Source organism: Echinops telfairi, unplaced genomic scaffold (assembly GCF_000313985.2).
Source record: "Echinops telfairi isolate 266 unplaced genomic scaffold, ASM31398v2 ScPeMD7_6;HRSCAF=24_0, whole genome shotgun sequence".
In the NCBI taxonomy this organism is placed as follows: Eukaryota; Metazoa; Chordata; class Mammalia; order Afrosoricida; family Tenrecidae; genus Echinops; species Echinops telfairi.
The window spans coordinates 21,133,456-21,146,218 of NW_022103902.1; the positions used below are offsets into that span (position 1 = coordinate 21,133,456).

The 12,763-nt window shown below is 39.6% G+C and overlaps 1 protein-coding gene across 2 annotated transcripts in view; it reads left to right on the forward strand.

The window, feature by feature from the left end:
* Window positions 1-12,763, forward strand: part of UPK1B (uroplakin 1B) — a 40,128-nt gene that overhangs the window by 23,268 nt on the left and 4,097 nt on the right. For both annotated transcript variants that reach the window (XM_004706415.2, XM_045286206.1), the window contains exons 5-7: window positions 538-660; window positions 5,170-5,349; window positions 10,898-10,981. In XM_004706415.2, coding sequence (XP_004706472.1) covers window positions 538-660; window positions 5,170-5,349; window positions 10,898-10,981 — 387 coding nt within the window. The remainder of the gene's footprint in view (window positions 1-537; window positions 661-5,169; window positions 5,350-10,897; window positions 10,982-12,763) is intronic.

Here is a 12,763-nt window from a genome sequence, read left to right on the forward strand (position 1 = left end):
GCCCCCAATAAAATGATCTTTTAATAAAAAAGAAAGAAAGTGGGAAGAGAATGCTTTGAATCAGGGGCTCAAGTGGGAAGAAAATGCTTTGAAAATGATGACGGCGGTATATGTGCAAATGTGCTTGACACACTAGATGAATGTACAGATTGTGATAAAAGCTGTAAGGGCCCCCAATAAAAGTATGGGGGTGGGGGAGAATGTAACCTCCGTGCTTGTTACTGCTGTGCAACGGCCACCACATCGGAGACTTACTCTCAGTTCAGCATCCTTCTCTCCCTTTCTTTATTTCCCTCGCCTACACCACCCTACAATACCTGTCCACAACAGGCTCACTCAAGCTCTTCTCACTAAATTGGGACTTTGCGCAGCCAAAAACAGCTTCGTACCCTCCCCTGCCCCTACTTGGAGATTTTTATTAGAGTTGCTCCCCGCTGCAGACATTCAATGCTACAGAAATAGGCTGATAAAACTACTTCCCCTCCCTCAGCTTTAGTGTACTAACTCTTCCTCTTGTGTTGCCTCCTCCCTCAATAGTTTACAACCAACCTTTTCCTGAAGCAGATGTTGGAGAGATACCAAAACAACAGTGCTCCAAATAATGATGACAAGTGGAAGAACAATGGAGTCACCAAAACCTGGGACAGGCTCATGCTTCAGGTAATGGCTCACCATCTGGAAAGATGCCACTTTGTTTCTAAGCCAGTGACCAAGTTAGGGGGGAAGTCTGTATATGAGGGTTACTGTCATAGATGGAATTGTCTTCAAAAAGAGTCTGGGATGGAAAATCCATCTAGTTCATTGGCAAGAGGGTCTTCACATGACTCAGGGGAATGCCTAGATGTATATTTTATTTCAAGTCATGATATTGATTGACTTCCATTTACAGGGTGATATTGTAAAAGATTCAGATTAATCACACATTCTGCCTCTTAGAGCTCAGGTGTCACTGATGTAAATCAAAAACAGTGCCTCTCCTCATCGCCCCCAGTGAACGCTGTGAAAATTGTTATCTGTGTTTCTTATTTCATAACTTCCATACTTCCTGTGGGCTGGTCCTTGACTTTATTTGACCCTCCAGTTTTCTGTCATTGAAAAGCATACCATCTGCCCATGTTTACTTCAAGTAGCATCAACAGTTCAAGTCTTACTTGAAGGAGGGCGAGAGTTAGAAGCACCAAAGGTAAATACTATTACATACACAATTCTGCACTAGCCATTTTCTGTGTGTAGGTACATGGACAGACGCAGAGGCTGAAAGGATGTGGGGGAGAAATGGAACTACACCCATTAATATATATAGGGTTACCAGAGGATATTGTGCCTTTGCTGAAAATACAGCCATGATTGTGATGGATGTGATGTTCAACCAGACCTCTTGATGGGTTGTGTTATGAGGACTGAGGGCTCAGAACCATGGTCTTGGGACACCAAGGTCAATTGACATAACACACTCCACAAATTTCCGACATCCTACTTTGAAGAATTGTGACTGGAATCTAAAAGGCTGGTGAGCAAGTATGTAAGGTGCAACTATTGGTCTGTCCTTGTCCTAATGAAAGAATAGTGAAGACACAGTGTGTTAGGCTGTGTTGACTAGAGAAACAAATCCAGATACACACATATATGTGCAAGAGAGAGCTTTATATCAAGAAGTAATTACATATCAAGCAAACATCCCAGCCCAGTCCAGATCATGTCCTTAAGTCCAATACTAGCCCACAAATCCCTCTTCAGATTCTTGTAGCCACATGCAATGATGTAAAGTGCAGGAAAATCACAGACTGGTGAAATGTCATGTGGATCCAGTGGCAAAGAACACATCTCTAGGAGTCTGGTGGGTCTCCATGTGGCTCACCAGCAAGAAGGTGAAGCAGAGTCAGGGAAGGAGGTTCCCAGGACCCTCCTTATGAGAAGGGCATGCCCACAAGGAGGCACCATCAGGCTGTGACCAGATTGACAGGCTAGACTCCACCCCTACACATTTATATCTTCAAGTGTGTGTAACTACCACACACATGAAAACAATTAGTCCCACAGACTAATGGGCCATGTGAACATTCACTTCCATGACCCAGAAGAACTAGATGGTGCCCCACTACCATTACTAAATGCTGTGAAAGGAATCACATTAGAAGGCTGTGGCTAGGGTGAGGGGGAAACTAGGAACAAATTTCAAAATCGTAGAAAAGACCAGGCTTCTTGATCACCTAAACTCTGGTATAACCCCTGAGACTGGGGCTCTTAGGTCTGGAAATGAACTCAATCTCATGGCTCAATTTTCAGCCAAATAATATGCAGGTCTACAAGTGGAAGAATAACAGCAAGGCGGAACACACATTTTAGAATAATGAGCCATTTGAAATTTTAAAAGCTGGCATTTATGCAAGGACAAAGTTTAGAAGGGTTAAGAAAGAAGTGGGAATGGAAAGAGGAAACAGAGATGGAAGGGGTGGGATAAGTGATGTTACATTGTGGAGGCTGCAATCAACAAAATGAAACAAATTGTGTTTGACTTGCTGAATAAGAAATTTACCTTCTCTGTAAACTTTCAGCCAATTTATAATAACGTGGTTTTTTAAATCCAAATCTTCCTGAATACCCATCATCACCCTGTCAAACCTGCATCATATCCCCATCATTCTAACAGCACAGAGACAACCCAAACCACCCAGTTCCTTCTGTCTATTCACAAGTGATTCAAAAGCCAAAGATACCAACTTATTCCCTCAATCCTATCTCATCAGACAAGTATGTCAGTGATCTAAGTCATGGAGGAACGACTACCAGGGAAGCTGGTAAACATTTTTAAACACAGCGATTTCTTTTTCAAGTAGAATTTTATCTAGGCCATTCCCTGAGTTAAAAATAGAAAAGTAAAATGAGAATAATAATTTGCAGCTCTTCCATAACTAATTTTTTTAATTTAACATTCTGATTCTCAATTTGCTCATATTAATTGCTAATGTTATATTATATTATTAGAATAATTATATTCTCTAACATTGTTGTAATAATAATTATTATTACTTGTAATAATTATTTGTAATAATAAGTATTACAAATAACAATTATTATTTGTAATAATAATTATAATTATTTGTAATAATAATAATAATTAACACTTATTAGGAGTACCTATGGTCCTTATGAGCAAGAACCAATGGTGTTGAAGGAAGAAGTCCAAGCTGCACTGAATGCATTAGCCAAAAAGAAGGCTCCGGGAATTGACGGAGTACTTATTGAAGTATTTCAACAAACTGATGAAGCACTGGAAGCACTTACTTGTCTATGCCAGGAAATTTGGAAGACAGCTACTTGGCCTACTAACGGGGAAAAAAATCCATTATTTGTACCCATTCCAAAGACAGGTAACACAACAAAATGCTCAAACTATAGAACAATGTCACCGATGTCACATATAAGGAAATTTTTGCAGAAGTTCATCTAAGAAAGGTTGTAACAGTGCACTGACAGGGAGCTGCCTGAAGTTCAGGGCAGATACAGGAGAGGACATGGAATAGGGGATATATTGTTGATGTCAGATGGATCTTGGTGAAAGCAGAGAAGACCACAAAGATGTTTACTTGTGTTTTATTGACTATGCAAAGGCATTTGACCATTTGAGTCATAGCAAACTGTGGATAGCCTTGAGAAGAATGAGAATTCCAGAACATTTGATTTTCCTCATCCAGCGCTTGTACATGGATGAAGAGGCAGTGGTGCTAACAGATCAAGGGAATGCTGCATGGTTTTAAATTAGGACAGGTGGGCATTCGGGTTGCATTCTCTCACTATACTTACTCAATCTGTATACTGAGCAAATCATCAGAGAAGCTAGATTATATGAAGAAGAAAGTGGCATCAGGATTGGAAGAAGGCTTATTAACAACCTGCAGTATGCAGGTAACACAGGATTGCTTGCTGAAAGTGAGAAGGACTTGCTGATTAGGATCAAGGATGGCAGTTTTCAAGGGTTGCAGCCTTCAATATGGACCACAACTGGACCAACAGCCAACATCATGATAAGTGGGGAAAAGATGGAAGTTGTCAAGGATTTTGTCTTGCTTGTATCCACTACCAGTGCTCATGGAAGCAGCAGTCAAGAGATCAACAGGCAGGTTTCATTAGGGAAATCTGCTGCACAAGACCTCTATAAAGTACTGAAAAGCAAGGATGTTACTTTGAGGACTAAGGTGTGTCTAACCCAAGCTACCAATGGGAAATGGCATTTTCCATTGCCTCATATGCGTGTGAAAGTTGGAGACCGCACAAGAAGACTGAAGAGCTGAAGCAGTTGACGTGCGGCGCTGGTGAAGAATGGTGTAAGTGCCATGGACTGCTTGCTAAACGGACAAATCAGTCTGTCTTAGAGGAAGGACCGCCAGAGTACTCCTTGGAGGCAAGTATGGTGAGACCTTGCCGCACATCCTTTGGACATAGTGTCTTGAGAGAGCAGTGCCTGGAGACGGACATCCTGCTTGGGACCGTGGAGGGGCAGTGACCGAGAGGAAGGCCTCCATGAGCTGGGTGGACACCGTGACTGCAACCACGAGCTCAAGTGTAGAAACAATTGCAGGATCAGTGAGGACCCAGCAGCGTCTTGTTCTGCTGTGCACAAGGTCATCGTGGGTCTGAAGACACTCGATGGCATCTAACAGCAGCATGGGCTGGGCACTGTCCTAAACGCCTTAAATATGTTAGCTCATGTATTAATAAACACATTAATAGTGATTTTAGTGTTTATAATAACGATTATTTTTAATGTTGTATAACATTTCTTTATTCTTCTAATAGAGTCTCATAAATAATTATTGTTTGTGATTTATAGTAATATATTGTTTTATTTTAGTAATAATATATTTAAATAGATTAGCTCACAACAACTCTATATTCACCCCAAGTTTAATGAAACTAAGTCTTGTTTAGGTTAATTTGTCAAAAGATGACAGAGCTCATTAAGGACCAAGAAAGTAATAAATGTAAAATATCATTTTGTAAACTCTAAAATGTAAGTTATTAATACCTCCAGCTCTAGTCTGAGAGTTCTAGAAAAATTGTGATACACTTTCCATAATATAGTCTTTCTCCATAAAAATCTCAGTTACTACATGGATGTTTCTAGCAAAGATCAAGAAAGAGAATTTTGTATCTTTCTCCCGCTGACAGGACAATTGCTGTGGTGTAAATGGTCCATCTGACTGGCAAAAATACACATCTGCTTTCCGGGCTGAGAATAACGATGCCGACTATCCCTGGCCTCGTCAGTGCTGTGTTATGAACAATCTTAAAGAGCCACTGAATGTGGAAGCCTGCAAACTAGGGGTGCCTGGTTATTATCACAGTCAGGTAAGCCCTCCCTTCCTCCAAGACCTGCCACAAGATTCTTCTGCGTCTCATGAGGAAATACTGGTTAACGGCAGGTCATAATCTTGCCGTAGGAAATTCGACATCTTTTTCCCTAAACTGTTTCCTTTTCTGTGAGTAAAAGGATGCAAATTGATGTTGAGCTGATTCTAGCAGTCATATTTTAACCAAATTAACAAAACGGAATAATTGATGTCGCACAATCCAACTCTGCTTAAATGAAAAGTACAATGTATATATTTAGTATTTCCAAAAATACTTACAGTAGACAAAGACTCGCCCAGTTTTTGAAAAATGTAAATTCAAGGGGTGATACGCTAAAAGATTGTGTCGCCATTTCCAAAACAATGACCATTGCTGAGGATTGTGATCATTACATCTCCACATTCCTCATTCGGGGGTCATGTTGTTGCCAGTTGCCACGTGATTGCCTCTACTCAGGAGGGCACTACACCACACACCCTGAGTGCGCACTCTTTCAGGCCATTGGCATGCGTCAGTCCATTGTTGCAGCCTTGGTACAGTGCCCCCCAACCTAGGGAGGGGCTCATCTCCCAGCACCATATCGGACAACATTCAGTGGTGATCCATGGGATTGTTAATGGCTAGTTTTCAAAAGCAACTCATTAGGCCTTTTTCCCCACTCTACTTTACTTTGGATGCTCTGCTGAAACCAGTCCATCATGGGTGCCCTGTGAGCGTTTGAAATACCAGTGGCATAGCTTTGAGTATTATAAGACCCACAAGCTACCACAGTATGACAAATGGATAGATGGGTGGTGGAGCTGAAGGTTGTTCTGACTGGGTACCATCCAATGAATTCCGACTCAAAGCAAACCCATAGGCTATCGAAGAACAGCTCCCATTGGGCTTCCTAGGCTGTGAACTTGACAGGAGCAGGTTCTCAGAGAACTGCTGGGTACGTTCCAAGTGTTAATCTCTGTGTTGGTAGCTAAGCACTTAACCATTGCTCCTTTTCACTGTAGAGTCATTTTAATGGAATATAAAGTTGGTAACTTAGGTGGAAGGTCGTTTACATAGAGATGACTTTTGAGCTTAATGATGATCATGGGCATTAACACTTGTTGAACACTTAATAAAGGCTAGACGCTATTCCAAGTGCCATACGTGTATTAACTCATTTGATACTCAAAGGCAACCTCTAATATGAGCCCTATTTTACACGAAATGGGGATCTGAGATATAGATATAATTATCACATTGCCTGAGGTCACACAGCTAGTAAACGAAACAGGAAGAAAATCCCAGTAGTTTTGCTCAAGAGCCTAGCCTCAAAGCCAATACAGAACTTGATAATATTCCTGGAAAGTCCTGATGAGACTCTCATATCCCTGGAGCCAGCCTCCGAAAAGTGTACAACGCGTCATAACTTAGCACACTGAGAAAATCGAGGGGTGTGCCAGCCAGGTCACAAAATAATTGACAACTGTCAGGCTTTTTGCTTTGGGAGTAAATCAGCCATACTGCACTTTCAGAATGAAGAACACCGCAGTGCTGATCACAGGGCCACATTTGGTTGCGTGTCTGGACTCTGAGTGGCTGCCTCAATCCAGGAAAAGGACATGGGAATAATAGAGGTTATTATTTGGGGGAGTGTAATAAGGCAAAACTTTCCATAGCATTCATTCACAAAGGCAGAACCATGCCTACCAGATTAACATGTAAGAATAAAGCAGAGAAAGGGATTATTTTACAGAGGGCTTCAAATCAACCCTCATTCAGCTTTACAGGAATATTGTATTGGCACTGTATTCACATGTGGGGTCTGTAGGATTCAGCACCGACTTGAGAACACCCGACAACAGGGCTCAAGTAAAAAGCAAATGTTTTGAGAATGGTGAGGGCAACAAATGTACAAAGGTGCTTGACACAATGGATGGATGGATGGATTGCGATAAGAGTTGTACGAGCCCCCAATAAAATGATTTTTTTAAATAAATAAATAAAATGTATTGCCTATATTCACAGTATGCAATGTAATTAACCCTCTCAGGATTAATAAGTGCTTTCATTATTTCATTGCTGGCCCATGACCTCGCATCTTGATTGGATTTTAGTGTGTACAAACTGTAATAATCTCTGAAAGGGACAAAAAAGGAGTTTGCCGTCAGATGAGCAGTTCATTTCAAAGAGACACTTTCTTTCTAAATATCATAACACTTAAGCCATAAGGACAAACTGAAAACCATTTACTTTCCTCAAATTTTAGGAAAAGGTAAAAATTAATCCTTTCTGCTGTTGCCTTCAGGGATCTCACATACATTTTGACGACCCTCCCTGACAGCTCCTTGGCCTCAACTGTCCTCAACATCTCCATCTCCACTACTCACCAACTACATCTCACCTTCAGACTCACCACTGTCCTTCACCAAGTCTGCGAATCCCTAAGCGTCTCTACGTCATCGACTCTCCATGCTGCTTATGTTCTCAGGCTCAGTCTTTCTTCCTTTTCAACACCGTCTCTCACCCTGCAATCCTTTCTGATGCTCCCTATCCTGGTCTCCATATGGTCTCTGAGTCCCTGGTTCGGCCACTTCCCCCTACCACAATTATGTTCCACAAAGTGGATGTGCCACCTCAGTAACCAGTATACGCTACTTCTATTATTGCAGTTAACATCTTCAATTGTATCGTACTTCTTTATTCATCCATCTGCCTTTTCTATGAGCCTCCTGAGGACCATTATTCCACTATCTACTTCACATTACATAATGTTTGACATAATATAGGTTTAACATAACATAACTTAACATAAATCATGGGGGATGAATGAATGAATAAGATGGGCAAATGAATAAGTAAATAACTTCTTTCCACACCCATATTACAGCTTTTCAAGACTTACAACACAAAAATGTTGCTACAGCCACAAGGCTAACGTAAATGGTGGAGTCTTCTACTATTGCAATCTCTACATTGCAATAGTAGAGATCAGCCAGAATTTTACATAAAATTTCAGATGAAAATATATTGATTTTACTTCAGCATCCTTCTGCCCCAGAAACACTATGTGCAAATTCTGAGCCTCCACTTATAGAACATTATGAATGATGGGGCTAAGGAAGATCCAGACAAGCCCCTCTACAATGATGGAGGAGCCTAGACTAAGCGAGACTGCAAAATCCATTGCCATCGAAGTGATTCTGACTCATAGGGACCCGATAGCACAGAGTAGATGCTCCCTGGTGGATTTCTGAGATGGTAACTGTTTACAGAAACAGAGATCCTCACCTTTCTGTCTTGAAGTGGCTTATGTTTAACAGCCCACCAAGACTTCACTAAGTGAGGATAAGTGAAAAGAAGAAGACTCTTGTCTTCAAGTTCCATGAGGACATAACCCATTTCTGTCTTGTCACAACTGAAAGCCTAGCATCCAGCCTAGTATCTGGCACCGGCCAGGCATCTGTGGGATCTTGTGCATATGATTGAGTGAATGAGCTCCTCCTAGCTTTGCTGGATAAATCAAGCAAGTACTGGCTATAGGAGTGTTCTGTGAACCATCAGATGTGTCACAGTGTTACTGTGTAGTCACTACTCCATATCATGCATTTATTCATTCTAAAAATGTGCCTACTATGTGCTAGGCACTTTTCTATGTTCTACGAAAGATTCAACAATGACTAAGACAAAATCCTTGCCCTCACGGAGCTTGAATTTTAGTGTGGGATACAGGCAGTTGTGCGATTCAAATAATTTAACAAGTATGCTGCCCTAATGACTGTTTTAAGTATAAAAAATATGTATGCTGGAGAATAATTTATTGTTCCATGAAGCTAATACTTAAGTAAGAACAATAAATGAGGTACATAAAACTAGATTATGTTGTAAGACTTTTAAAATATTGATAACAATATTAAATAATACCTGACAAAAACAATAAAACTGTTACTTAAGATATTTACATATTGCTTCTTGATTGGCATCCTCATTTACATTAAATATTCTTCGCTTTTATCCGAGTCTCTTCGGCTATTTTTCAATTTAGGAGTAGGATCCCATTCCTTTAGTGGTAGGCCACTTAGACAATAGTCATTGTGTTTGATACATTAAAAACAATTAGGTGACTTCTCTTCTTTGAATGTATGGTGTTCATCTTTGAGAAACCCCTTTCTGCTTTTGCTGAACTTACAGCAATTGTTCTGACAATATTTTTAGCTCTTTGAACATTTTCAGGAATTGCATAATTCACTCATAACATCTCTTTGGCATTTGGAGCATAACTCAAAGATGAAACAGATAACAGAGTGTCACCCTCTGGTTGTTTTCCTCTTTGCATAATATGTTTACTGAAGTAGCAAATGCAAAGGAATAAAAATGCTGTATCTCATCAAAAGTACAACAAATGTTATGAATAAAGAAATATTGCGAGTACAGTTCCGTCTAATTTTTTAAACATATGGACGAAATGAACATTACTACCGGTGCTTCGAACACAGTGTTGTGCAGATAAACACTAAAAAAGAGTAAGGAATATAAATTTGTGATTTCCATGTTGGGCAGCTGCCCAGCCACCCACCTTAGAAAAAATCCTGATTACAAGTGCTATTTTAACAACCAATTTGCTGAACTCGAAAAAAAAAAATAGGTATCAGTTCTGCTGCATAGGTGTGAAACAACTGTTATCTCACCACAGGCAATCCGTTGCCAAACAAAACCTAATGAAATTCCAGGTACTGATAGATGTCATGAGTAAGTAAAAGGAAATGATGTAGGAAGAGATATTTTTGGCCAGGCTGAAGCACTTTTACTTAAAAACGAATGAGTGAAAAGAAACCATACCCTCTCCCAAATCACCAATAAGATATTTTGGCATAGAGGATCACAGCCCAACACATAACCACTATGCCACCAGGGTTCCTGGTAAAATATTTTGGGAATGAAAAAATCATGTTTTATTAAGAATAGTTTGCAAGGTCTACAACTCAACAAGAAAAAAAATTCATGGTAAAAGAGCAACACTTTTGTTAGATTGGGTGATAAAAAAGATTCAAATAATAACTCCCCTAAACGGGGACAAAAATGTAGGCGAAGGGATACAGTGATCAGTGTAAGATATGAAAAAAATAGAATATTATTTATTAAGGGTTCATAAGGATGGTAGGGTGGGAGAGGGAGGGAATACAGTAAAGAGGAGCTGATATGAAAGGGCTCAAGTAGAAAGATAATGTTCTGAAAATGATGATGCCAGTGTATATACAAGTTCACTTGATATAATTGATTTATAGATTATTATAATATATGTAGGAGCCCCAATAAAATTATTTAAGATTCTTAAAAATTGAAATAAATGCAATATTGAATATCTTGTCCAACAAAATATTTACATTTAAATTCCCTCAGCAAAGCCGTGTTAGTAACTGGCTATCCACAAGGTTGTGAAAAGAAGCTGTGTATGTTGAAATGGACTTAGAAATGGCATTTATTGAGGTAGCAAGCTGATTTTCCACCAATCTCTCACATCTTTGTTTCTGGTTCTTTTCTTACCCCTGTGGAATCCCCGTTCCTCTAGGGCTGCTATGAACTGATCTCCGGGCCAATGGACCGACACGCCTGGGGCGTTGCCTGGTTTGGATTTGCCATTCTTTGCTGGACGGTGAGTCTACCTGGCACATACATTATCAACACATCTTTTTGTCGCTTAGAAGATGATGACGAGGAGAGGCTTTGAGAGTCCATTAGTTACGTCTACCAGACTAGAAGGTGTGGAAGCAACGTCTCACACCTAGGTTAGTGAAGAAGTTTTTTTTTAAAACATTGGATTCTCACAGAAAGTAGGTAAACATCCCCAAACCAAGGAAGGTGCCCTGCCCTAGGGGCCACTCCCTTTTCTTGACTGACTGGAATCCATTGGTCTTTGGGGGGGTGGAGAGCATCTTTCCCTTACTCAGACTCCTTTCTGAGATCTACTTTGTCAACTCCATACAATGAGATACCAAAGACTGCCCTTCCCTAATCTGCCTACCAGTTTCCATCTGGTTGATTCCAACTCTGGGCAGCACCGGTGTGTCCAAGTAGAACTGTGTTCCATATGGTTTCAGTAGCTGTTGATTCTGGCAATCGATCACAGGTCTTCCTCTCACAGTACTTCCGGATGGACTCAAACCTCCAGTATTTCAGTTAGCAGCCCAGCATGTTAGCCATTTGCATCAATCTATGAATTTACTGATGGAACAATTTATTAATCTGCCTAGTTCCTCCCCAAAGCTTCCTCTGCCAGTCTCAGCTTTCCTATTGGCCTATCTAGCCAACTGCAGCAAACCATTGGTTCAGTGGCTCTCAACCCTGGCTACATGTTAAAACCTCCTGAGAAGTTTTATTTTGTTTTAAAACATTCCTGGGCTCCACCCTTATATATTCTGATTCGGTTAATCTGGAGGTAGAATCTACACTCACTTCCCTCCTGACCGCCCCTTCTCCCCACACACACATGATTCTAATTTGTCAATATTGTGAATCATTACACTAGGGCAGCAGTTCCAAACTTTTTGGCTTCAGAAACCCTTTATACTCTCCAAAATTATTGAAGACTCCAAAGAGCTTTTGTTTATGTGGATTATGTATATTTTCTCTACTTAAAATGAATACAGAACTTTCCAAATGATTTGTTTAAAAATAATAAGTCCCAAAAAAGTTTAAAAAATAAGCCATTACATTATTAACATAAACAACATATTTTTGTGAAAAATGACGATTTTCCAAAGTTAGCATTGTTTAACATTTTTGCAAATTTGTTCAATGTCTACCTTAATAGAAGATAGCTAGATTTTCATGTTTGCTTCTTCATTGAATCCGTTTTAATATGTTGCTTAGCTGAAGTTTTTTAAGAAAATCCATATTTACATATATCTTTGTTTTAATAACTTTGTGGGAAGATAATTGTATATATTCTTTGATAAGTCAAACACACTGCCACTGAGCTTATTGGATACTATATTTAATATGATTCTATGTCAATAGGCTACAACTCATACTCTGTTACATTAAAATTCATTGGTGTGTCTTGTGCTTTGCAGGAATCTACCCATGTTATAGAATCATGCGTTTGGAAAAAATATTAGTTCACAGTGTTATGAACAGATAAAGATCTTGACAGATTTCTTTGTACAATTTTCTTTATACAAACACCCATAGATATTGATATTCCCACATTGGGAAAGACTTTAAGTGTTAGAATGTTATCTAGCTCATGGTGGCAGAACATTCTAGAAATGTGCTAAAGGGTCAACACTTAATAAAGTTAGTAATTAATGCTTCATCAAGGACAATCTCAAGGAAAACCAGGGTTGTTTTTTTTTAATGGCAAATGCATACCAGTGAAAAAGGCAATGACGACTTAGACTTTAATAAATCTATTGATTCTTTTTTTTTTTTTAAA